This window comes from Zootoca vivipara, chromosome 5 (genome assembly GCF_965207765.1).
Source record: "Zootoca vivipara chromosome 5, rZooViv2.hap1.1, whole genome shotgun sequence".
Classification (NCBI taxonomy): domain Eukaryota; kingdom Metazoa; phylum Chordata; class Lepidosauria; order Squamata; family Lacertidae; genus Zootoca; species Zootoca vivipara.
In genome coordinates this window covers 67,488,731-67,516,447 of record NC_142588.1, presented here as the reverse complement: position 1 = coordinate 67,516,447, position 27,717 = coordinate 67,488,731, and the positions used below count along the sequence as shown (strand labels likewise).

Here is a 27,717-nt window from a genome sequence, read left to right as displayed (position 1 = left end):
AAAATGCTTTATTCTTCTTAGGCTTCCGTTCAACAAAATAATCAATCTGTATTTTAAAAAGCCATAATACAGCAACAAGGCTGGAGCAGCAGAAAACAGCAGGTTGTGTGTATGTATTTTGCCAAAAATGTTCAACACACTGCAAGGCCTGTTGAAGGGCTATTCTTGATTGGAATTTGCTACCAAGGTGTGTGGTGGAGTCTCCTTCTTTGGAGGTCTTTAAGCAGAGGTTTGACTTGCATATGTCAAGAATACTTTGATGGTGTTTCCTGCTCGGCAGGGGGTTGGACTGGATGGCCCTGTGGTCTCTTCCAACTCTAGGATTACCTATGTGATTAGTATAGGAAGCAACACTCCCACTCTGAACTGCTTTCACTTGGAAGTTAGCAAGTTGCCTTTTGCTAAGTCAGACCGCTGCCATATCTAGTAAGTGGTCACTCTCTTCTGGGAGGGCTTGGAGATGGTAAGAGAACTGTTTTTCCTTGGGGGTTTCAAGGGAAAGTGTGGGCAGTAGAGATGGGTCCATTAGAATGAACGGGACACTGTCCCACCAATGTCAATCTGCCCTTAACCACTCCCACGTGTCAGCTTCCTTCTCTTCAGTTTCCCATGTTGTCCTTGTAAAACTCAGCAGAAGACTGGGCACAAAACTAGAATGAGATGGCTCTGCCTGCCATTGACTCTGGCTATACCTCTGCCTACTGTCAGACTCCCTGCCTTCTGTTCTGCCGATCTCAGTGGGGCCAACCATCATTGATGTCTTAGGGCAATCAGTGGCTGTATGACCCATGACCTATGACCCATGACCTCTTCCCCCCTCTCTCTCTCACAGCTCCTTTTAAGTGAACTGGTGCATGAGGAAGCAATGAGCTTTGAATAATTTTGTGAACCAGCAGTGCTGAGAATGACATAAGAACCAAGAATGTGGTATCAAGGGGGAACTGAAGCAAATGCTGATAGCAAGCCAACCTATGTATAGGGAAAGCAGCTGCTAGGGTGTCCGGCCTTAGCTAGCGTTTCCCTCGGCAAGCGTTCTCATCGGAAACTAAAAGGAAAGGACTGGAACAGACAATATATGCTCTTTTCTCCCCACTTCCAGCTCCCTCTTCAAGCATGAGTGGTTTGTAGAGGAAAATACGGTAATATTGGCAAATTTTCACATTATCTCTTTATTCCCCCCCCCCAGTCTTGTTTAATTAAGTTCCTGCATTACATCACTCATGTCAAGCAACTGTTCAGTTGCACTGGAATAATCTCAATGCCTCCAAAGTGTGATCCAGTTGTCTGGGGGCTCGATTCAAATGAAAAACTATAGATACATGCTTGGTTAGTTGGTGCAACTCGCAGCAACTATAAATTAGGAATTTAGAATTTATTTCTTTATTTGTGTTTTGTGTGTGTGTGCAATTCTGAACTGACAAATGCTTCCAGTGGAACAAATGCCTGAAACTGTACACATTCAAATCATAGAACTATAGAGTTGGAAAGGACCACAATGTCGGGCTTGAACCCACAACCCTGAGATTAAGAGTCTCATGCTCTACCGACTGACCTGTTTCACAAACTCATTTTTCATGGTTTCCATTGATAATGCTTAGACTTAATTTCCCCTCTGCCAAAAGCTTTTTGATTACTAAAAAAACATGCTTTTGAAAGAACAAAAAAAATCAAGCGGATTTGATGGGGTCACTCATGTGACTAAACCAGGAAGCATGATCCTATTTCTTAATTGATCCCAGTACCATCCAATACACTGCTGTATTTAATTGGCTACAAGGATAAGGAATCTCGGACCTGGGGGCCAACTGCAGCCATTGAGGCCTTTATTATCTTGTTCTTGGGACTTTCCCCACTTGGCCCTCATCAGCACTGCTTTGCAGCCTCCTTGGAGTTTTTGCCTGGCTGGAATGTGTCTTTGAACTCAGCTAATGCTCCTTGCTGAAAAAGGTTCCTTGTCCTTGGGCTGCAATGATGTCATCCTGTTTACTCAATACTCTATTAGTGGGAATCACTATGTGACTTAAATGAGGAAAGATAGCAGTGCAGAGTGAGGGGAAATTGGTGCAAAAGCACTTGCCTCCAGGGAAAACAATAAAAAAAGGGGAGCGATTGTTTACAAATACTTTTTTCTGTCAAAATATTTCTGCCCCACTGAAATCGTTGCTTTCAACCTGAAAAATAGAGAATATTCAACAGTTCTAATGCTTAATAAGTTACATTGCAAAGTATTAATTGCACCTCTTCCCGCCTGTTTCTTTGGTGAATGAGCTTTGAACAGAAAAAATCACAACGCATGGCTCCTTTAGAAGCAAAAGCGGTTTGTCTTCCTCTATTAGCATTATCATTTGGGAGGGGTGCTGTGGACAAACTTCCCAGAGAATCATCAATTTTGTCTCATCACACTACTCTTCTAAATAAACACACAAATTACAAAAGTACAAAGTTCCCGTCCCTGCTAAATGAGTATCTTTGGCTTATTAAATCACTTCAAGTACAGTACAATACCATATAGCTTAGGAACGCCTAATATGCCACATATTGCATTGCATAATTAATACAGATCAATAGCTAGGCAACGAGCCATACACGAGCATTCATCAAAAACATTTAAAATCATTCAGTCAACTCAGATGGACACAATACATTTCTCTTTCAAGAAAACTAACAAACCAAAGGCACAGTCTGCTCTGAATTTCTCTGCTGAAACCACTCTGATACTAACTGAACTCTGCAAGAGCATACCTCTGCAAAATCCCTACCTGTTTCAAAAGGTAGGAAAAATTTCCTGGAGGAACAAGACTGAAGACATGGGAGCCCTCGACTTATTCCATGAGCGCTCTCTTCGCATAGTACAGACCAATTATCTGTTTTTACAGATTGAGTCTGTCTCGGAAAAAGCACGAGATTAAAAAGCATTAGGATACTTTGTAGATTTGCAATGTTTTGTTACAGAATGGTATCCATTGAGAGAATGAATAAAAATGCAGTCCCAGACAATATAACAAGAACACAGAGAATTGCAAATCATTTTTTTAAAAAGCAAATTAGTCACATTGTACCCAGTTACACAAGAAGATTGTAACTCTTGTAAACTGTTGGAGAGAAGGGTTGGATGGGGTAAAAGGTTGCTTTTCACCAGCAAGCAACTCTTCTCAGATTCTCCCTGTACTTGAACCTGCATTTAGGTAAATGTGAGAGATGCATGGTCTGATATCCCGTACTTTTCTTTGTTTTTGTCAAATAACTCCTGGAGTTCCTGCAGATATTTCTCATGGAGTTGATTAATTTCTTCAACGGTGGGATTCAGATTCTGTTTCACAGCAATAGGGTTCCCAATTGCAAAATCAAAAACAAAATAAGAAAATCCCAGTGAGAGTCATCTGTGTAATTGCTCTGATCCAAATATCTAATGATCTTTCATAAATTGTAAGGGACCTCTAGAGCTATCCAAATTCTAAACTTTCCTGCATTAGCAGAGCATCACAAATGACCTTGTCAAATGTGGACAGTAGGAATATATATCCATCAGTTTTTCAGTACCACTCACACTGAGGCATGTGGATACTCTTTACTATGTTGTTTTCCTGAATCCATTTTTTAAAAAATGGTTCTGTGTGGTCTTAATACTGCAGAGCAACAGCAATGTCCAAGGATGCAATATTGGCGAAACTGGCAGTATCAGTGTCACCGCTTCATCAGAAGCTGTTAACAAAGATCTATACAACGAGGGTGCCTACAACACTTCTTCATGCACATACATTATGAATGGCAATAGCAATTTGCAAGTGAAAAGGGAAGGACTTCTGCTGTAGTTCTGTTAATTACAGGCAACTGCCTATTAAGGAATGGAAGTACTTTATTGGGCTAGTAAAATGGGCACATTTTGCTTATTTAATATTTATACGTAATCAAATGACTGTTGCTATCTGAACAACCTGTTTCTTTATGGTGCCATCTAAACCTAGGCTTAACCTAAACATTGGCTTCCGGTCCGTCGCGCCGAGGAAGGAGGACGCAGGGACTTCGCGCTCCGAAGTCCCTGGCCTCTCGGAGGGGGGGGGGAGCCCGCAGGGCGAGCGGACTCCCCACAAAAGCACCGGGAAGAGCGTCCCGGTGACTCACGACCCAGAAGCTGCTCCGTTCTGCGAATCCTCCACTGCCCGAGAGCTCAGTAGAGCGATCGAGAGCCAGCGGAGTGGAGTCGCGGGAGCCATTTTGGGATCCATTTTACCTCCGAGAGGCGAAGCTCCGAGTCTTCACCCGGCAAGCGGCAGATTCTTCCAAAAAAAATAAGAAACTTATACAAAGTAAGTGAAATTTACATTTGGACTTTTAAAAAATTAATCTCGAAAATAGGAGAGATTTTTTAAAAAACGGAAGTCGATCTCTTCCTATTGGCTAATTGGGAGGCGCATTAAATATCCTCAAGCCGAAAAAGGAAAAAAAGTTTTGGGATTGTGAACCCGAGAGAAAGAAAGACTTTTTCAATCCTTCTCAGCTCCCGAGTCCGGCACCCCTTGAGGTTCAGCATTAATAAGGGGAAAGTATTTTGACAGCTGTCAAAAGCTGTCAAGTTGCTAAAAGACTAAGGAAATCTATTGCGTTGCTGTGGAAGTAAAAATTTGGAATTGGGACTGGATTTTTGATGGAGTTAAAGACAAAAGAGAAGATCAGCCAAGATGGAGCCGGCCGTGTAAAAGCAAGGAATTTTCCAGCACCCTTTGCCCTCTATCTTCTGCCTGTCTGCGGTTAAGAGAACTATGAAAACAAAGTATTCTCAAGCCTTCCAGGTGGCTGTGCTGAATTATCTACAAATATGGGAGGACATTTACAAGGAACGACAACATCCTAATGGATCATTATTAGAAAATGAGGTTCAAGATCAGGATTTGGACAATTTTGACTCTGATAATTTTGACTCTGAGACAGAGTATGAGGAGCAACAATTTGATGACAAAGAAGAATGTGATCTGGACCATAAAAAATACTTTGCGGATGAGGTAAAACAAGGATTTGAAAAAGAAGAACAGAGTGACAAGGAGAAGCAAACTGAAATGAAGATTAATGGAAAGAAGGAACCTGGAGGGACTGAAGTGGGGAGTTATGTCATTGTGGGAGAGGAAAGGCAGGGGGAGGGGGGAATAGGGGTCTGGAGTTGCAAGGGGGAAAGAACTGGTGTGGGGTGAGAATTTTAGCTTAAAGGCTTTTTGGTTTTTGAATGATGGTTTCTGACATCTTGGCTTGCTTAAGGAATGCTGATCCAATTTGGGGAAAAGATATCGGGAGGGGGGAAGGAGAGTGTTGTAAAAATTGACCTTTCTGGAGGGAGTTTGAAGATGGGCTGAGGAAAGAATTTTTGGATTAATATGGAAAAGTTTGTGTTTAGATAGGTGTTTGAGTAGAGAGCTGCCTGTCTCTCTCTCTTTACTCGGTGGCGCCCAGTGGCAGGGGGTGCACTGGGGGGAGGGGCGGGGGTAGAGGGAAACCCAGACACAAAAAATGGAACCTTTGAAGTGCTGGGCCCCGCGAGTCCCTCTTGTGGCAGAAGAGGGCTCGTGGGAGGCCGGCACGAAGAAGGAGGAGGATTAAGTTAATAGGGTAAGAATAAGATTTTGAATTAGAGTAGAAAACCCGCCATAATTAATTAGAGAAGTTAGGAAAACCAGGAGGAAGAGATTTGAGGAAGTCACAATTACAATGTTAAGAAATTAAGATTTGGGAATTTATAGGCTAAAAGGCTCATGCATCGGTCAGCGTTTAAATTAAGCAGTCAGTGCACAAAGTAATGCTCTCGTCCTTTTAGGTTCTAGTGTTTTTGCAATTAGCATTCATTCTTTTCTTAGCCTCTTCCCCTCTCTCCTACACCTCCTCTAATGATCTCTAACTTGTATTTACAAATGCAAATCTACCTCTCAACATATTCTGTGGCATATCATACTGAGCAAGCAAAACACCACTTTTTAGAAGAGCTCTTCTCTTAATCAGAAGTTGAGCCAGAAGTGGTTTTCAGTCCTCTCTTCACTCCTGACAAAAGTGGTTAGAACATATCTTATGGTTCTGTTTACATTTTAAAGCAGCTGACATAATACTTGCACAAGACCTCAAGAATATGGTGTGTTGCTAGAAGTTTGCCATTTGAAAACTACGCAAAGTACAGGAATGGTGGAATGCAATATAGAAAAAGTACAAACCACTCAACATACGGTATTATCAAACTCCTGCAATAACCTGGTTTTGGTAGATAACCAAATGGGAATGTAAGTGGACATTTTTAAATTATTAATTATTAGGCGCTCAAAGGAGACATGCATGGGGATTATTCCATTTTATCTTCATAATTATCCTGCATAGTAGGTTCAGCTGAAAGATAATGGGATCTGTAATCATGCTGTGATATAATGGGATCCACAATCACTGACGTGTACCCAGTGGACTTCTTGGTTGAGTACAGTAGGGACCCAAATCTCTCTGGTCCAAGTCCTCCGCCGCCGCCTTTAGCGATCACTCATAGCCGAGTAAAATCGTCTTCCATGAACACGGTCTTAACAATGAGTCTGTAAGTGACTGTGAAGGCCAATTCTGGATCCACATGTCCTTCCACAGTGGGGACATAGGTTTCCTGGTGGGAGTTGATCATGGTGAGGGTTTGCCAAATGTGCCTTCCTCTTAGCACGTTTCTCCCTTTCATCCTGAGTTTGAGCATCTTCAAAGTCCATGACAACTTTGGTAAAGGCTGTTCTCCAATTGGAGCGCTCGCGGGCCAGAGTTTCCCAATTGTCAGTGTTTTATTGGATATGCAATCAAAGTATTTATTATCTGACTGCTGTACTGAAGTTACAAGAGAGCTTTGGTGATTTTAATATATCATTTTATTTTATTTGTTGTTGCAGTTGTTGGGTTTGTATTTTAATTGTGAACTGCTCTGGGATCTTGTAAGAAGAGCAGTATATAAATGGAAATAATAGTTAAAACACATTTGGTCTGATCCACAAAGGCTCTTGTGATGTTCTTAACACAACAGACCACACCGACCATACAACATAGGGATGCTGGTAATAAAGTATGCATTGGATCATGTTATGTAGATTATTTTATGCTGACAAATTCTATGAGCTACATATAAACACAACACAGTCCAAGGGCAGGGGAGGAGGAGGAAACCTATAAATAAATGAACAGGAAAGAGACAAATGCTTATTTCAAACTTCCTCCTCTTCTGCATTTGGTGCTTAGATGGTATATGGAACCATTTGCAAAGGCTAAGCGGCTATTTCTTGCCACAGATTTGTATATTAAACATGTGCATATGAGATCAAAAGTTGCAAAAAGAACTTACCAATAGTGTGAACAGGTTTCCTGTAAGGCATCAATCCAAAGCTATATTGAAAGATTCCTCTGCCATGAAACAAAGGCAATGCAAACCCCATAATCTTCTGCAGTTTCTCTTGCAATGTTCTGAGCCTCGATCCTTTTGGGTTTGCAACTTGTTTGAACAGTTCATTTTCCCCAAAAGAAAACACTGGGACCAGTTGAGCCCTGCCAGAGAAAAGCAACACCGCAGGTGACATAATTCACGTCAATGGGTTGACAAGTACACCCATTTAAAGGCAGCTAAATAACTTTGGCACATACGGTAACATTCAGACCTACCATGTTAATGAAATTACACTGTAGGTGCCAGGTAGATGTTTTTTTAAAAAATGCATGTTGCAACCTACTGTCTGCTAGGAAAAGCTCAACAGGCAATTGGACTAAGCCTCCCATTTACACAACTAAATGCAATTTTAGTCCAAGACTAAACCAGGTTAGTCCAATGGGTAGTCCAGTAACACTAAGCAGATGCCATACATCTAGGGCTTTCTTTCGGCCAGAACTCTAGCACCTCTCAGGTGGGCACCATTGCCATTCTAAGAGAATGAGGGAGGTGTTCATGGTAATTTCTAGCACCTCTTTTTCTAGAAAAATAGCTGCATACATCAGAGGTGGGTGGCTAAGCTTATTTTGGCCCGAGGGCCCTTTCACCCTTGGCTAACCATGTTGAGACCACACGGTTAGTCAAGGGTTAGCAGGGCCGTCTTAAGCGTATCCGGCGCTCTGGCGCCGTGATGCAAAGATCCCTCCGGCACCACCACCCCGCCCCATTTCCCGGCACAGCTGTCTGGCGGGCGCAGAAGGGCTGACGCCGGCACAGCAGCGCAGCAGCACCCTGGCAGCCCGGCGCCCTGACGCATTGCGCCACCCAGCCTTGCCTTAGAGCTGGCCCTGAGGGTTAGTGGGGACTATTGCCAAAACTAAGCGAGGCCACCCCATACCCTTGCATAAACATTCTGGCATTGACATACAGGGTCATATGCCCAGGCAGACAGCGCTCTTCCCAGCCAAAATCAGTGAAGTATTAAGCACAGGGCAGAAAAAAACTTGCATGGGATTTTTTTAACCAAATTATAGTTGGCTGCCTCTTTCACCAAGATAAAAAGTTAGAAATGACAGTAAATGCAAGAAATGTTGAAATCGGGAACAATAACCACAGGAAGGGAATAGCCCATAGGACTGCTATTGGCTAATAGCTCACTTACAAAGAAATATTGCAAACACACAGTAAAAAAAAAAGTCATGAAACAGGAAGTTGCTACATGTACAATTTCATACTTGCGTATTAAATGACTCTTAGACATATATAGGACAGCTCTTTTCTGTGTGTTTGGTTCTCGTTATTGGGGGTGGGGTCTATTTCACAACTCTGCACATCTTCCCTCATTTTTATATACATGTGGGGTGGAGGATAAATTTAATTCAATTCACACTTAAAGCCAAATTGATCAATTTCTCACTTTCCAAAAGAATGTGAGAATTCTTCATAATTTGCACTTATCCAAATTCCATGTTGCAGTTCTCCAACCAGCATTTACAAAAAGGCACATATCAGGGGGCGGGGGGGGGGGCGGAGAATATACTAGTGAAAATAACATACAAAAATGTGTTATATTAGGAGAAAATGTTTGCAAAAGTTGAAATTCCATACAAAAATGTATTAGGAGAAATTCACTTTAAAAGGCTGGTGAATGTTCATGATGATTTTTAAAAAGTCACAGATTGCTGCAGAAATATGGAGAACTGAACTGAAGGTGGGGGAAATGAGAAACTGAGGGAACTGAAATTGACAGATTTTGTATGCAATTTTCTCTAGCAATTTCCCCTAACGTAATGCATGTCAACGCACACTGTGGAACAGCAGGTATGCTTTCGTACTATGATGTTACTTGGGCTGGGGAACTGCATTGCAAAAGTTGGAGAATGCCTTGCAGACAACCACAGTGCTAGAGAGAGACAGACAGGTTGTGTATCCACAGCAGTGACCAGAGGAGGGATTACTGCTGGGGAGGACTACAGAGGGAAGAAATGCCATGGTGCATCTGACCGTTTGACTTTACCCCAAAAAACACACTCCTCCATTGTCTCCCGAAATGGATGGTGGTCAATGACAAGATATACTTATAGAATACTATCAAGAAGTCCATTTCATGTTTTGGGTACCTACATTCCATCTTATTTCAATGACAAGTTCTCTAGATTCCCAGTTAATGCCCTGTGTGTTACCGCTTTATTCTGAATGGGTGAGGTCTACACATGGAACTTACCCATGTTTCAAAGCTACCTTGATGAACCCCTTCCTTTTGAGGATGCTAAGAGTTAAGCTTCCAGGACGGGCATCTAAAGACTCTTCTGCTCCTCCAATTACAATCACAGCAACATTTCCACCACCTTCATGGCTGAGCACATGAGACACACTCTTCTTGGATGCTGAAACCAGCCCTGAAAATGTGAATAAATAAATAAGAGAATACCTAATCAACCGATCTGCGTTGCATGGAAACCATTAGTCAGGTGGAATGAAAAAATCTGAAGTTAAATTTGTGCTCCGTACAGTAGTTAATTCTTTGTTTGCATGTTTATAATAGTCTACAAATGCCATATTACATAATGCAATCTAATAGTCACTAATTTACCGTTTATTTTGAAATAATCCTGTATTCAGATTGTGCCCTTAATGAATTGTAAGACAAATATAAATATGTTTTCTAAAAACTCATATTACAGTTTGTTTAAATAGCTACAACATAAATGATCAAATTATTTAATTGAATATGATAGCGGTGGGAAAAGCTTTTTAAAAAAATTAACTGAAGTTCTCGTTTCATGTACTTAAAAGGGGCCCACTGACTCTCAAATTGCTCATTTCTCTCTCTATCTTCCCTTAAACATACCAGCTCCATTAATTCTGTCACTGTGGCAAGAAAACAAATTTTACTGAAACCATTTTTGTTTTGTGGGAATTATGGGAGTACACCATTTAGCTGCTGTTAATACTCTGACTAGATTTCAATGTTCTGCTCTTATACGTCCTTTTTTAAAGCTATCCCAAAAGATGGTGGATTCATCAGTATTTGATATCCAACTATTTCTTCTATATGCTCTGTAACAAACTACTGTTTTAACTTATGAAACAGTAAAGCCTACATGTTGTTATTATTGAATTTGGTGACCCCTGTTTGGGTGTCGTCGTCCCCCCCCCCTCATGCACAGGGCCAGATTTAGGTTTGATGAGGCACTAAGCTATGGAATGTAATGTCCAGCTGCCCTTTGTCAACAACAAATTGCCTCTGTTTTTTGTGTTGAATGTATGCTATATGGTAATTTATGAACCTAATAGGTATCTAACCAGTGATATTTTAGGGAGCAGGCTAGCAGGCGGGGCCCATTACTTACATCATAGGAGCCTACACAACACAAAACACTGTTGCTGTATGTAGGTTTTCTTTTTATTTGTTTTTATCTTATATTTTGGAAATGTACATCCATGTTTTTTTCCTTTACATTTTTTGGGGGGCCCAAGAGAGTGGGGCCCTAAGCTATAGCTTGTTTAGCTTATACGTAAATCCGGCACTGCTCATGCAATTAATAATCACGTGAGGGGGTGAATGGACCTGAATTCTTCATCCCCATCTGCAACCCCCTGCCTTCTCACTACCCAGAGACCAAGGAGCACATCTGTAGAGCGGAGTCTCCTCTTTGTGCATCCTCTGGTGATGTGTAATGCTGTTTATCAGAAGATGGAGAACACCTGAATAGGGCTGTGAAAATCATGCCACGTTCCAGAGCTTACTTTACAAGATGACATAGGTGCCAAGTTCCGGATTGAAAAATCCAGGATCAGCAGCACCACGGCGCCGGAAGTCGCTTCTATGCACTTCCGGACATGTGTAGAAGCGACTTCTGATGCCACTGTGCCCATTTCCAAAATGTCCGCAGCGCCAGAAGTCACTTCTACACATGTCCGGAAGTGCGTAGAAGCGACTTCTGGTGCCAGTGCGGCACCAGAAGAACATGGCCGCCGGCAGGAGCTCCGTAATCCGGGGGAATATGGGGTATTTTGCCATTCGGGACACCTGCGGGGAACAGTAAGAAAATACGGGGGTTTCCCGGGGAAAACGGGGTACTTGGCAACTATGCAAGGTGAACAAAGTTTGCCAGGTGAAAGCATTACATTGCTTCAAATAGCTGGTGAAGACGTGGCTTTTCGAAAAGGCCTTTATTGAATGATCTCTTTGCGAGCTCAACTTCTGATGGCTGTTCTTCGGATCTGAATCTTTGTGACTTGTATTTTGGTTTTCCACATTTTGACATTGGGCTGGGTTTAATTTGGGGTGGTTATTTGCTTTTCTAGCGGGCAGTATTCAACTAAACAGTTGAACTAGCACATGGATTACTGCTAGTGCAGCAAGATATCCCCCTCTCTTCCCCTGCATCTTCTCTGCAGCATCCCTCAAACTGCTCTGGAGGGTTGTGGGAAAACCCAGAGCAGATTTAGGTGGTGTACGGGGGTAGCAGAGGGGAATAATGTTCTGCTGCACAAGGAAAACTCCTGAAACTGGCAGAACATTCTCCTTAGTGATATGTTAAATACAGTCCACTGTTATTATCTGATTTGTTAACTGTGTTCGGTTGCTTTGGAAATCAGGTAGGGTCACATTTTTTAAAAAAATACTGTACATCAATTCCATTTTTTTAAAAACAGCCACATCTGAATTACTAGGGTTTACTGCTTACCGGCACACATAATATAGTCTCTGAAGAAAGGACACCTGAACCAGAAAGGCAAGATGTGTAGGTATGGAGTCAGACCAGGGAATAACTTCTTAAAACCTGTGTATTCTGTGCAAAAGTTTCCAAAAGCTCCAGCGACAAGGACGCCATGAGGATGAAACCCAAAGAGGTAGTTCTGGCTTGGATCCAAATCCGAGGTTTTTATGAGCTGAAATAAAGGCTCAGTAAGAAGTTTGCTCTCAATTTAAAAGTTGACTGGCAATTGCATACTGGCCAATTCAGGTCCCACAACGAAAGCTAATTATTGCTTTTGCACAACAAACCTGCTCCCCCCCCCACCAGACATTTTGACAAGATGGAAACTTATACCATTTATTCCAGTCACATTGGCGGACAGGAGGGGAGTGTGCAAAGCCCAAGGCTTATCTAGGACCATAATATCATGCTCAGAAATTGTTTAGTGCAACGTGTGGCCATGTTTCTGTGATGGCCTCTTCACACTGGCCATCCACACATGCAAAATTTCAGCACAGGAATAATAATGGAACAAAACAGAAGTGGAATCCTAATGAGATGCAAACTACATCGGCTTTCCTCACCGTGCTCTGGGACATACACACAGTGCACACAAAAGCATTAACTTTCACTGCAAAATATTTCACTCACCTGAATTGGAAAGTATTCCTTAAAGTATCTCCACACAGTCCAGCTTCTGACCCACTTGGATCTTCGCCCCCCAGTTTGGGGGGTTTCCCAGTCGAGGTAGAGCCAGAGCGCATACAAAGCCGAGATAAACCAGTAATCTCCAAACACAAAGATCATGAAGATTCCACAGCAGCACTGTGCTAAAACACACACACAGAAAACACAAAACAATTGAAATGATTCATGCAACTCATTGCCATTTTCTTCTCCTTCCCCGTCGTGATCCCTATGGCTGGCCAAAAGTAGCCTCTTGAGGGTCCTCTCCATGTACCTAATCCATGGAGGGTGTTTTCCCCAGAGCCACACCAGCTTGCTGCTTTGCTTCTCTGCAACTCTCTGCTCTCAACTCTGACATACAACCTGCTCCCTGCCCCCAAAACTCCTAACTACCATATTGCTGTTGACAGCAATGGAGGGTTCTATCCTATTCTTTGCATTCCCATGCCTAAGGTTGCCACTGTTATATCAGTATGTGATACAGAGAGATAGAAGGAGGGTTTTTTATTAACCCTTTGAAATCCTTCATCAAATGTTGGGGTTTTTATTTTGCCCTTTCAAAGGCATCTCCTTTATTTTGTTTCATGTTAGTCATTCTGCCTGATAAAACTATAAATCAGAGCATGGAGGCATAATGTCCTGCCTTGGCTAATTTAAAATGATAAATATTAATCATTCTGCTGAGAATATGTGGTTCAGTACTACAATTCCATGATATTTTCAAGCTGAAGCTGGGCAATAATTTATATTGGCTTTGGGAACAAAAAGGAACCTTTCAGCCACACTAATGATAAACTATTCTAATCCTGACATGTATACATGAATAGATGCAAAAGTCGCTTTTCAGATATTCACAGTCAATATGCAGGTGTCAGGGGCTGAGTAGAGCTAACACGACAGTGGCAGATACAGCAAACAAGAGCTTCAGAAAAATAGGCAGCCAACAGCGCTGTCCTGTTCATGTCTCCTCAGAAGTAAGCCCCATTGCTTTCAATCCTACATCAATTCACTTAGCAGCAAGCTCATTTAAATCAATGGAACATATTTCTAAGTAGATGTGTATAGGAATTCACCATTTTAAGGAAAATGAACTTGAGAAGAAATTGTCTAAAGCCAAACTTTGTCATTTTTAAACTCTCAATTTTGTTTCTCATCCAAATCAAATACATTTGTTTCCCGTAATATAGCTTGTATCCAAAATGCATAATCCGACACAATTTAGAAATTATTTGGCAAGAGATAAGGAGACAGAAAGGAATGGGAAAAGTGAAAGATGTGGAAGGCCAGACCTTTCTTGAGTAACACACTTTCAAAATAAAATAAAATAAGAATTCCTTCAGTAGCACCTTAAAGACCAACTAAGTTTTTATTTTGGTATGAGCTTTCGTGTGCATGCACACTTCTTCAGATACCTGAAGATACACTTCTTCAGGTATCTGAAGAAGTGTGCATGCACACGAAAGCTCATACCAAAATAAAAACTTAGTTGGTCTTTAAGGTGCTACTGAAGGAATTTTTTTTTTTTTTTACTTCGATCCAGACCAACACGGCTACCTACCTGTAACCACACTTTCAAAAGAGAGAGTCTTCTCCCAGTGCCAAACTTTAACAGGTTTAGAGCCTGCACAATAATCCCATGTACGTGCAGAACTTAAGGCAAAGGCATCCCAAGAACATTTCAGGGGAGAGGACAGTTATGATAAACTTTCCTCTTGATTTATCAAGCAAGTGGTCATGAGTTCTTGTATTACAAGTATCTTGCAGCACAAGTTTTGCAACTTCTTCCAAAAGGCGAGATGTACGTATTCCATTTGTGGCCGAGCAAGTTCCTGACATGACAATGACTCAATTTAGTCTCACTTGGCTTGACAGAATTACTACCCTTTCAGCTCCTTGGCAGGATTCCACATGGCTTAACATCAACATGACCTTGAGGTATGAAAGTCACACAAAGTTTGATGACTAGTACCTGGCAGGGCTGTTCAAAGACTTCACAAAGGCTGCCACACAGTCCAGATAGCAACAAAAGCTGATAGGATAGGTTTGATTTCGTACTAACCAAGGGCTTACCCTGAGATGTGCGTACTGCTTTCTTTAGGGTAGGAAGCCAAATGAACTCAGAAACACTAAGGTTCAAACTAACACACCCACTGTTCTTTCTGTGTTTGTCTGAATGACCTGTTAAGCAAAGTTAACAAAGCTCATGGTTTTAAAAAGATCAACAACAAATACATGAGAGAGTTCTTAAGCAGCTTTGATTAAAAGTAAGTTGATGACCAAGTTACATAAACCTTGGACAACAACATATTTTTGGTGACACAGGCAGTTCAACTAGTCAATCTCTGCGTGTCACTCTGAGCAATGTTATGGACCTGAAAGAGTAAATAGTCAGTCATTTAGACTAGAACTCCCACCAGGGATGAGCTAAATTACCACTCTTGTTTGCATTTAATTTCAGTTTAGTTCCTGCACCTTCCTGTTCAATTTATCCCTGACTTTCTCCACATGTATGGTTCCTCCTACCCCAGTTGCAGGCTTGGGCTTCTCCCAGGGGTCAAACCCCTCCTATGAACCTAAGCAGGTGGCCTTGGACCAGTCACTATCTCTGTCTAAACTACCTCACAGGGTTGTTCTGAGGATAAAATGGGAGATGGAGGGGGTAGTTTGTGAAGGGTTCTGGGAACTGTAGCTCTGTGAGGGGAAAAACTACAATTCCCAGGATTCAGTTGGAATGGGGGTGCGTTAAATGTGTACACAACCTAAATGTGTACCAGAGGAACTTTCCCCCATATATTCCAAGACAGAGGCTTATTATTGAAAACGCATTCTAAGTTATCCCTCTGCTGGGTTTCACCTCTAGCACAAATGAAACTGAGGGCAGGGCACAAATATATTGTGGCTTGGGCAGGGTTTTTTCTCTTTTTACAAAAGAGGTTTGCATCTGCTTTTACGCCCCTAAGAGAAACAGTGTGGCTTGAAGGAAACGGGGCAAAAGGTGACACATTAATGGCCAATGAGGAAGTGAGACTGAAAGAAAATACCCCACAAGACCTAGGAGCAGGAGTGGTGGGGAAACTTTTTTCAGACTCCCTAAGGATATTCTGAGGGCTGTGGGTTAGGGAACCAAAAACACAACCACTTTAGATGTACTGTGTGTTATAGCAAGCTGTCTATAAGGAAAGGAAAGCTCAAGGATTCCAGTGTGTTTACATGTGTGCTCCCTAGCCTAGATCTTGCAATTCCTTCACCTGAACCAGAGTTTGTTGCTCCCTGCTGAATACTAGACTTACCACCAGATGACAGCCTTGTAAAGTCCTTAATATATGTTGCTATGATTATGAACTTTGCACCCTCTGTGGTTTCCAGTAACTCTTCCCGGTAAAAAAACAACAACTATCTCTCGGAGTCTTTGGCAACAATTTTGAGGATTCCCTTTAAATAAAAATAAAAATAGTGGACAGTTCACAGAGGAGCATCAGCTTCACTTCCATTCCTGCTGTGTTTATCCATATAATAAATATATATTATCTCCTCTATTTCTGATGTTCAGAATGTGATTGCTGTTGCTTTCGTAGCCAAAAACGGCAACATTCATTGACAAGAAGAAGATAGTGGGCTGGGGACCCTGCAGTGTTCAGGGGGAAAGCCTAGGAAGGGGAGTGATTCACAAAAAGAACTAGGAGGACCAAGGACTCAGCTACATTGACAAAGAAAAATCGCTTTATATGCATTGTTTATGTATTCTAACACTATGACACCAGATAGGGCTGCGGAGTTCCATTTTTGCTAACCCGATTTCTCATACAAATTTTGAAATGTGAAATGCTTCTTCGATGTGTCTAGATCCAGCCCAAGTGTGCTCAATGGCTGCAGATTGTGAACAGCTCAGGGTGGTGGAAAAGAATGGAGCGACTAGAATCCTGAATAGGGAGCCCAACACACTGCAACATTTATTTGCACGACAAAACCCACTTGTTGTATTAGATGGCATATGCAAGCAGATTCATCGTGAGATTAGAAATTCGCCAGGTTTAAAAAGAAGATAACTGTGCTTCTGTTACAGGGCAGGAGGTGTCATTGCAGAGCTTTCAGCAATGTGCAGCAATGGAGAGAGCAGTGTTGGCATTCAGACAACATCCCTATTTCCATCCTCAAACTGCAACGCTTGAAGCCAGACTTCCAGTTTGGCTCATTTGTATAGCTCCTCATCTAAACAGCCTGACTCCAGTCAGACATGCAACATAGACGCGACATTATTTAGGATCTAATGCATAAAAGAAAAACCTAGCAGAAAAGCACCACACAAAGTCATTGCACTGAAGCAAGTTTTCTCCGCTTTGCTTAATCCGCGCTGGGTGTTCAGCAAACAAAACATCATTACACTAATTGGATTAATCAGGAAACACTTGTCTGAGGCTGTGACTCTAGCTTGCATTAATAAAAAGCTATCAGAGCATTGGATGGAATGACAGAAAGTCAATTCATCCTCACCGACAAAGAAGCAAGCCGTTTGGTAATTTTTGACTCCGGGCTTAACGGTATAAGAAGGTGGATGGGATTGCAACTCCTTTCGATGGCAGTGTTTCAAATGTGTCAAGCCAGCCCTGCTGCATTTGGGGCAGGGGGCTCCTCCTCATTCTGCTGAGTGAGGCCCTGAACTTCTGCCTAAAGTCCTGTCCTGCACCACTGGGCAAGTTGAGTGGCATACTGTGGTAAAGATCCAATCTCTTTTTTGCCAATTATTTGCAACATTTTATTCTCTCGTGTGGGGTGTATGGGGGGTTAGGAGGAGCACCTCTGGTGGGGGACACATCGTGCTACTTCTGGGGTAGCTCGTCCACCTTTGGTCCCCACCCTGCACTCAAATCTCACCTGTGGCTGCTAGAAGCTGTCAGCATGCGACAGCAGCCACATTCTGGGAAATGTTCCGACTGGCTGACTAAACCAGGTGAGGGTAGCCACCCTCAGTGGGTTAGGGACTTCCCCTGCAGCCAGGCTCCAGCAGATTGAGCAGACAAGACTAATAGTGGCTCTAATGGTCAAAAAGGTGGTTTCTGCACACGCCGTAGAAGGAAGTGAGGAGCAGGTGTGGCTCATCAACCCAGGAAGGTAGCCTATCTAGGCGAAGGAAAACTCTGGTCCTAATTTTCCCTGATTAAAAAAAATAACCTGTACCTGCTACCTGGTGGGGCATCTGCAGGAGAAGAAAAGGCTAAGGAGCAAATTCTACACAAATCCAGAATGGAGTCCCTAAGATTCCTGGGTGGTTTCTTGTATACCTCCTTCTGGCAACACCTGCAGCCAAGCTGGTGCCAAATGTATTGCTCTGCTTTCCTTTGGACCATATCAGTGAGGCCAAGAGAAGGGAATTGTCATCTGGACAGTCCAAGACCTCCATAAACACTGCCCAGGCTAGCGCCCTAGAGAGGTCACTTCAGTGCTGCTAATGCAATAAAAACAACTTGGGCAGCAGCAGTTATGAATTACCGGCCTCGGTCCTGTATACCTGAAGGAGTGTCTCCACCCCCACCGTTCAGCTCAGACGCTGAGATCCAGCACCGAGGGCCTTCTGGCGGTTCCCTCATTGCGAGAAGTGAGGTTGCAGGGAACCAGAGAGGGCCTTCTCAGTAGCAGCACCCGCCCTGTGGAACGCCCTTCCATCAGTTGTCAAGGAAATAAGCAGCTATCTTAATTTTAAAAGACATCTGAAGGCAGCCCTGTTTAGGGAAGCTTTTAATATTTAATGCTGTATTGTTTTAATATTTGATTGGGAGCCACCCAGAGTGGCTGGGGAGACTCAGCCAGATGGGCAGGGTATAAATAATATATTATTATTATTATTATTATTATTATTATTATTTCATTGACCCAGACAAACTACAGGGGGAATTTTTAAACAGCAACTAGAATACACTAGTTTATTACTGTTTTTTGTAATAATGTAAGTAATAACTAGCTCTGAAAGCAGAAACATAGTCAGAATAATGGCAAGTAGATATTCAAATGTACAATTATTGTACAATTTATTAAAAAATGATTTTTGGTAACTGCACTGGGTGGTGGAGGCTCGCTAGGGTTTCATGCAGGACCTTTGCAGAGCTACTAGTACCTGGAGATGCTGGGGTCCTTCTGCATGCAGGACAGATGTTCTGCCAGTGAGCCACCACCCTTCACCAAAGGGACTGGCTGAGGTTGACTCACTGGAGCTGCACTCCTGGTTCCAGGGTTTAAGGGCCAGAAGTATAAAGCAGCATCCTATGTTTCTGAGGAGAGGGGGAGGGAGGAAGGAAGGAAGAAAGAAAAGAGGGAGTGGGAGGGAGAGAGGAAGGAAGGAAAGAGGGGAGAGAAAGAAGAGTAGGAAATAAGGAAGGGAATAAAGAAGGAAAGAAAAAGAAAGAGGGAGAGAAGACGGAAAGGGAGAAAGGAAGGAAGTAGAGGGAAAGAAAGAATAAGAATGAGGGAGAGGAAGAAAGATGGGAAGGATGGAAGGAAGAAAGGAAGGAAGGAAGGAAGGAAGGAAGGAAGGAAGGAAGGAAGGAAGGAAGGAAGGAAGGAAGGAAGGAAGGAAGAAAGAAAGAAAGAAAAGAGGGAGCAGGAGGGAGAGGGGAAGGAAAGAGGTGAGAGAAAGAAGAGTAGGAAAGAAGGAATAAAGAAGGAAAGAAAAAGAAAGAGGGAGAGAAGACAGAGATAAAGAAGAAAGGAAGGAGAGGGAAAGAAAGAATAAGAACGAGAGAGGAAGGAAGAAAGGGAAGGGGGGGTCGCCGCCTTGATTCAGCGCCAGAAAAGAGCGCGAAGGGACCCAGGGGCAAAAAGCATTTCCCGTGCAGCGTGAGGCAGCAGGTGTCCGTTTTAGGAGAAGTGCGTAACGCCTCAGAGTTGCACGTTTGTGAGGCTGAGCCGCTGCTGAGCTCATGTTCATGAGGCTGAGCCGTGGCAGGAGGAGGAGGAGGTGAGGCAAGAGGAGGAGGAGGAGGCGGCTTGCCGGGTCGGTGTCTGGCAGCGCCGCGCGGAGAGTCCCGAGCCTCTGGGACGCAGCAGTGCTCTGTAGCACTTTGAATCCTCCTCCTCCACGCGGCGCTGCTGGGTGCTTTGTCTGTGCTTCAGCAGCAGCAGCAGCCGTTTCCAGGCGCCGAGCCGTGGCAGGAGGAGGAGGAGGATTCAAAGTGCTACAGAGCACTGCTGCGTCGCAGAGGCTCGGGACTCTCCGCGCGGCGCTGCCGGGCGCTGACCCGGCAAGCTGCCTCCTCCTTCTCCTGCTGTGGCTCGGGGCGCTCCACGCAGCGCTGCTCCGGCCGCCTTTCTACCCCCCCGGCCCCAGCTGTTTGTCGGCGCTTTGTCGGCACAGCGCTTAAGCAGCAAGGTCCCGCTGCTGGGTCCCGCTGGCTGGGGCGCTCGGTGGGCCACATGACGAGGTCTGGCGGGCCGGATTTGGCCCCTGGGCCTTGTGTTTGACACCCGTGCATTAGTAGATCTGGAAAAAGCTATGCTCTGTAAGGCCCCATCCATATACAGAAACTTGCCTGAGCTAAGTAGGAATGATAGAAGACTTGATTTCTTTCATCTGCAAGAAGCCCCATGCAGTTGCCTTCATCATTCCTCATGCCACCATGTCCTTGATCTTTACAGATGATTAATAAGAGGACAACTGCTTTCTTTGTCTGTTCTGCTTTGGAGAGCAGCCTCTGGTAGAAACTAGATGTATGCCGAGACAAATGAGCCACAAGCTGAAAGTTCCAAGAGAGTATTTTCATGAATTCATGCAAATGGTTTTTTGCTGATATTAGTCATGGAGAAGTGTTTCGTAAGGACACAAGAGCTCTGCTATGAAGGGGACTCTTGCAGCTCTGACTGCTCCTATACTAGCCACACCGGTTGAAGGGAAGGTTCCTCCTGATTGTTCATTCAGACACAGACATACAATGTGACACTCCACACATCTGGAATTTGGAAGCCACGTTCTGCATTCTCTCCACTGAAAAATTGCATTTGTAACGTTGGCTCAAAAGTCTGTTGTAGTACTAACAACTGGAACACTCCACACCAAGCTGTCCACAATTTACAGTGTGTGCGAAGCCATACTAAACTTCTCAGAAGTAAGTCCCTTGATTGGCGTTCCTCAGGGCTACCCCTCACAAGGTAAGCAGCAGCAATAAAAGTAATGTAAACATCATCAGCACAATCTCTGGGTGCTTAAGACTTTGGTAAATACTACATTTTGCTTTATTTGTTTTTTTTCAATAGTAGTAGTTGTTGTTATATTTGTACCCTGCCCATGTGACTGGGAATACAGGGTTCCTATTTGTACCAAATAATCATGAATGTTGCCAAATAAACTCATATTTAGTGGGGATGTGTCAACCATGAGTTTATTTGGTCATATAAATAACAAACGTCCCCAAAGCAGAAGCAAAGTCGGTAGGGTCTACATCACCCCTGGTGGCACATATTTTATGAGTCGGGCTTTTTTGGAAATGGTAAAGGACATGACTTTTTAAAAGCAACAGATCTATAGAATAACAAGATGCATCCTTCCACCATTGAACAGATCACTAGATAAGGGGCAAGCAACAGATATAGAATTAATGGCTGAGAAGGTAGGTCAGAATTGGCCATCAAAAATGGATGAGACATATGGTAACTAAGCACCCAGTGCAACCTGTTTGCCAACAATAATATCAGATTCCATTACAACCTGCTTTCAAAACTTTGGTACTTAGTTTCATGTCACCACATATGTTCCTTGTACCTTACACTCCATAAGGGGGAAACAATATGTGCTGGTCACACCAAGGTAAAGGTAAAGGGACCCGTGACCATTAGGTCCAGTCATGACCGACTCTGGGGTTGCAGCGCTCATCTCGCTTTACTGGACGAGGGAGCCGGCGTACAGCTTCCAGGTCATGTGGCCAGCATGACTAAGCGGCTTCTGGCGAACCAGAGCAGCACACGGAAACACCGTTTACCTTCCCGCCAGAGCGGTACCTATTTATCTACTTGCACTTTGAGGTGCTTTTGAACTGCTAGGTTGGCAAGAGCTGGGACCGAGCAACGGGAGCTCACCCCGTTGCAGGGATTCGAACCGTCGACCTTCTGATCAGCAAGCCCTAGGCTCTGTGGTTTAGCCCACAGTGCCACCTGCGTCACTCACACCAAGGTACTTTGGTTAATTTCTGCACTACAGAAAATTGCCATATTTCTCTGTGTAGAAGAGGCCCCCGTGTATAAGAGGATATGTATAAGATGACCCTTACTTTTGGGAGCCCAAAATTAAGAAATCAGTCTTTTAAATCACCTGAACAACCCACTGCTCTGGTTGATGTCAGTGGTGCTGTATTTCACAGCACAATGGCAGGAGCCTGCATCTTGCTTCCCTCGCCTCGGCTTGGCTCCACAGCTACCTCCACAGCCCAGACTCCAGCCCTCATGGACTCAGGAGCTGCCAGGAACCTCCTAGCCGATGCATAGCTCACCACAGACTTATGGTAGAAATCCGTGTATAAGATGACCCCAAAGTCTGGACTAAAAAATGTGTGGGGGGGTGTTGTCTCATACACGGGAAAGCTTAGCTCCTCGCGCGATCCTTTTTTAGTACAGTCAAATTGTGATGGAACACAAATCAAACTTCCTCAACTGAATTGCCAAATGTCCAGTGCTTCACTTTAATGAAGGATGCAATTCAGAGCATGAAACAATTCATCAGGCTTTATTGCTATACTGCTGAGGGAGTACTGTACATTTAATAAAACCACTAATTACGGTAGTTGTTTTTAGGTTGCTTCCATATATGTAATAGTGACCTAGTAACCTATGTAGCTGAGTTTTGCTTTATTTGTTTATGCTTAGGAAATTGATCACATTTCTTCTTTTGCAATGGCAGTAATCCTAAAGACATTCAATTGGAAGTATTTTCTGAAACCGGTAGGACTTACTCCCAGATCAATGGGTTTAGGATTGTGAAACTGAACAGCTGTACATACCTCATATTGGCAAAGATTGTAGCTTCTCAAAAGGAAATGTACAAATCTTAATTTCATATATATACAAAACAGTTTTAGCATATTGTGTTGACATTTTGTGTCCTCAAAAAACCTCAGTCATCATCAGGACCTTTTTTGGAATCTTTTAAGCAAGAGACTTCAGAAGAATTATTTCAACAGTTGTAAAACAAGGCTATCAGGAGCTACAAGCTGTGGTGACTATGCTCTACCACTACAAACAGAGGCATTATGCCTCTGAATACCAGTTGTTGCAAATTCCAGGTGGGCGTAGCGCTGTTGTGCTCACATCCAGCTTGCAAGCTTTCCACAAGCATCTGGTTGGCCACTGTGAGAACAGAATGCTAGACTAGATGAGCCATTGGCCTGATCCAGCAGGCTTATTTTTCGTTCTTAAAAACTCTGGTGTGCAGGCAGCCAAGAGTGACCCAAGTTTATTCTCCCTTCCATTCTTTTTCTTTTTTAGTGCTTTCAGAAAGACAGCTTTTCAAGTCACAGGTGGGCTGTGCAGACTTTGTTGGTCCAGGCAGTAGACTGGAGACTAGCAGGATCTTTTCCATCTGGATGGTTGTATATAAAACTCTGCACTGGTTGGTATGGCTATTTTTAGTAACTCCTCTTTGCCCTGTTTTCAGTGAGTAGCACAGCATCAAACGATCTATGGTAATTCACACAAAAACTACTCTTAAAAATTACAGCTAAACTGCAGTTAAAGCTTAAAAAAACAACAACCCAAGAAGGTGAAGGGAGGAAAGTAATGTGACAGAGCAGTCTCAGCGAACCAAGACTTGGTTGGAAAACTGAAGCCCTGACTTCAGTTTGCTGTAACAAATGGCTCGACAGCTATGGTGAAGGATCTTAGAAGGTCATTTCCAATGGATAATGAGCTGATTAATAGTCACTGGTTATGGTTATGTTATGTTTTTATAGGGGAGAGGAGGAAGGCTTGGCTACCGAAGCCCTGCACAACCCTCTCAATGAAGGAACAATAAATATTTGTTTTGCATGTTTTTTTGAAGCATACCCTTCTTAATGTGATTTCTATTCATCATTCAGGTTTAAGGAGTAGGGCATGGGTTATACTGTAGCACTTCACCATGGCACTATTATTATTTTTCTTCCTTCTCCCCACAAATAGCTGCATCTGATTATACTTGCGCAAGAACTTTGGTATCTCTTTGAATCCACCTCTTCTCCATATTCTAACCAGCAAGATTAGTTTCTCCTGTTAGAAATTACCATCTATACACACACACTAGCTAAATACCGTAGTTTCAGTATGTCTAGTACTGTTTCTACTACATCACAGAGGAGTCCTAAAGTCAGGCAGTTATAAATTACTTAGGGGGCAATTGTATGGCAAGAGCCACCTGGATGAGCTGCTTAGGATGCATGTGAAGATATACTGGCACAATTTTCTCATCCCACCTCAGCCAGTTGAAGTTAGGCCAAATGCAACTTCCAAAAAGGGGCATTCTGGGTGTGGGACCAGAGAGGAGGGACTTACTGTAAATTGGAGCCCAGTCACGTGACTTGTGGGGGGTAGCACTTAACACTGTTTTCCGCCAGTTTCTGCTACATAGGATTGCTCTCTTAGAATCCTAGAGCCATCACATCATCACAACCTTTCAGCGAGCGCGCCCAAAGCTCATGACAAACGTATAAAGTTCCAGTAGGCAGTTTTCCAAATCCCCACGTGGGACACTGAACGCATCTTGCCTGTTTCTAGATGGTGCAGTCGGAGCTTTAAAGCACTTTTACTCTGAAGCAAGCCCCACCACTGCTTTAAATGGGGATTTCGTCACAAAGACGTGTGCACTGGCTTGCTGCCTTACTCTGGAGTAAGCCACATCAAGTGAGGAGGGGCTTATTGCCTAGCAAACGCGTTTGGAACTGCAAGCCAACAGACTCAGCTCAGGTTCCCTAAATCGCTCTTTGTTTCAATGCGACTTACTCCTTAGAGTAAGCCAGCAGGTTTATAGCATAGCTGCTTGGGACTGAGCCTCAGCTCCGTGAGGCTTACTTGCGAGTCAACTTGCACCGTGCTTGAGATCGAATTCTGCCCCATCATGTGCATGTTTACTCAGAAGTAAAACTTACTGAACTGCCTGCATAGAATTCCATTGTAGCCGTTCGACTGCTGGAGTATCTCAGTCGGTACAGACAATCTCAGGGTTGTGGGTTCGAGTCCCACTTCAGCAAAGAGATTCCTTCATTTTAGGCGGATGACCCTCGTGACCCCTTCCAACTCTACAATTCCCAGCTTCATCCAAGCTTACTCAAGCAAATTTTTCACTAGCCTACGGCGCGAACACGTTCGTTTACTGCGAAGTCCGTTTCTGCTTACGTCCAAGCAAACTCCACGAGAATCGGGCGCCCGAGAGGCGGCAGAGAGCGCTTACCTAGCAGCAGGAACGAGAAGACCCATTGAAACACGGCGGCCGTCTGCAGCCTCCTCGCCAGGGGGATGTTGAGCGGGGCGAACTCGACCTTCATGGCGCGCCGCCGAAGAGGCTTCACGCCAGAAGGCGCCCAAAGGGCAACCGCGAGCGCGGCTTCTCGCCTCCCCCGGGGTGGGTCCTACTCGCGGGACGGGCTGCGCCTGGCCACTGGAGAGAGCCCATCGCCCCTTCCAAGTTTGGAGATCCCGAGGCCGGGCCCCCTGCCGGCACGATCCCTGGAGCCAAGCCGGCGCGGCGGGATTTGGGAGACCTAGACGAGAGCTTTGCGCTTTCCCCAGCGCCTATGCTGCAAGGATCAGCCCTGGCTGCCGGCCGGGAGCAAGGAGAGCGCTGCTTCCTTGGGCGGAACGTGGCGGCCGCCCCAACGGAGCCCCTCGGAGGCGGTGTTGCTCGTGGGGAGGGGAAGCCTGTGGCCGGGGAAGGGGACAGGGCACAGGCGGCAGCGGCACAACACGGACAAAAGAAAGGAAAGCGCTGTTGCTTTCGAGGCTGTTAGCGTCCCAGACCAGTAAGCCCGTTTAGGATTGCACAGCCTCAAACAAACAGTTTATCCATTGCTATCATTTGTAACTGAAAAGTGTTTTTCATTTAATCCCAACAACGGGATGGAGTGAGTTACTTGTTGGGCGCAGCTCTCCCCCTCCGCCCCGCCCCGCGCTCTTTCTGCCCCCCCCCCTCCATGCAATAATAAGCCGTCTCTTAGTTCAAAGATCCAAAAATTGGTCTGCAAATGCAATTTGCTTCAGTGGCGTCGATTACAGCTGCAGAAAAGACAAAAGTGTCCCTTGTTCGTGTGAAGCCGCCGGCTGTTGCAAGGAAACAGCCTTGAAAGGTCAGATTCACAACATGCATTTAAACATGGCTTCTCCCCCATCCAAAGAATCCTGGCAATTGTGGTTCGTTAAGGATGCTGGGAATTGTAGTTCTGCGAGGGGGGATTACAGTTTCAAAGAGTCTTCAGAGGGGGAGTCAAGTGCTTTAAATGTCTCTTGACTGTGCTTTGAAAGTATGGTGAGGATTTGCCCTTTGTCATTCCTGAGGATGACTTACACCACAGAATGGAAAGGTGGTGGGGTGACCAGATTGGTGGACCTCTTAGTATTGACTGGCCATTTGAGCTAGGCTTAGGAGGCTTGGTGCTAATGGTGACCAGTGATGTGGGTCTTGGGGACAATTTTTAATTGGACAATGTTCAGGTGCAAATTTCCCCCTGCTAGTATATTGATTGGCCTTGTATAAAACCATATCATAGGAGCCAACTCCTGCGGCCAAGGTCCCTCCGCACTCCCCAATAAAATAGTTGAAGAGGCTGGGCCACCCCAAAGTTGATGGGCATTGCCATTCAAATGGTGTGGGTGCTTATCTGACCTCCACCCAATATTGGCACCCCTTAACCATATGCAGGCCCCTCCCCACTCATGCATGATCAGAACACACTCGACCGCAGACACGTGCCATTTGCAGCACCCAAACTTTGTTTGGACAGCATATACGCTCATCCCACTGACGCAGGTGGCAGCCAGGAACAGAACCCTCGTGTAAGTGGGGATTCCCCTGTACACAAACTGTTGAGGAGAATAAATCCAGATATAAGTTCAAGAAGGCTGGCCATAGTGTCTGCACAGTAATGGATTCCATGTGATATTACAAGTTGTCTCGGTTTGCCTACCAATGGAATTCCCTTCCCCCTGATTTAGTTATCTTGACATCCCTCCCTTTGGGTTAATAGGAAATTTGGGAAGACATGAGGTTTTGCAAGTTAGTTGCATTTTCCTTTGTGAACATTTTAAAAAGAAATATACATACTAGTATTGGAACTATGTATTTACAGTTCCAAAATTGAAACAAAATACTTCTTTACCTTGGTCCTTGACTAATGTTATCAGTAGCAACTCAGTATACCTTATACAATCTTTATCTGCACGATGCAGCCTACAACATTGCTTAAATGCTTTGCATGATGACCTAAGTTGGGTTCTTCCTGCTTCCATTCATTTGTCACTTACGCAAGGACTCATGCTCACACATTTCCCCTCTGCTACTGATCCACAAACCTGTCCACAGCCAAGGCAGGGTATTACATTTGCTGCTTCCCCATTTTGACTCCTGACTTCTTCTCTGCACCTTCCCTTATGTGGGGCTAGTAGATGTGGAATCTGGGGGGAACCAATAGTTTGCGCATTTAAAAAACAAACGAAAACAAATTCTGGTCTTGCTTTGCTCTAAAAATGTCTTTTTGCATCAAGTGCCAGAATGTATGTAGGAATGCAAATTCATATGTGCATCAAATGGAAAGCAATATAGTGCAAATCAATAACAAAATAGTGTGGCACCTTAAAGACTTAAGAAATTGATTATGGCAGAAGTGTTCATGGACTGGAGTCCATCAGATGTAACTGATGGACTGGACTGTAGTCCACAGAAGCTTATCATGGCATAATAAATTGAGTTAC

The 27,717-nt window shown here is 43.9% G+C and overlaps 1 protein-coding gene across 1 annotated transcript; it reads right to left on the bottom strand.

Annotated features, from left to right (window-relative positions):
- On the bottom strand, positions 1 to 27,717 carry MOGAT1 (monoacylglycerol O-acyltransferase 1). The gene is made up of 6 exons (XM_035132574.3): positions 25,205 to 27,717; positions 12,772 to 12,950; positions 12,109 to 12,313; positions 9,639 to 9,813; positions 7,337 to 7,536; positions 1 to 3,336 (listed from the first exon to the last, which is right to left on the bottom strand). Exons 1-6 carry the CDS (start codon positions 25,296 to 25,298, stop codon positions 3,182 to 3,184), a joined length of 1,008 nt encoding a protein of 335 aa, XP_034988465.3. The 5' UTR covers positions 25,299 to 27,717; the 3' UTR covers positions 1 to 3,181.

What these genes read in the sequence shown, in the direction of transcription:
- MOGAT1 (XM_035132574.3), bottom strand. Translation starts at nt 25,298, where the DNA reads ATGAAGGTCGAGTTCGCCCCGCTCAACATCCCCCTGGCGAGGAGGCTG. An exon ending in AGGAATACTTTCCAATTCAG is followed by an intron (nt 12,314 to 12,771) that starts GTGAGTGAAATA and finishes CCTTTATTTCAG; the next exon opens with CTCATAAAAACCTCGGATTT. An exon ending in AAGGTAGCTTTGAAACATGG is followed by an intron (nt 7,537 to 9,638) that starts GTAAGTTCCATG and finishes TTTCTCTGGCAG; the next exon opens with GGCTCAACTGGTCCCAGTGT.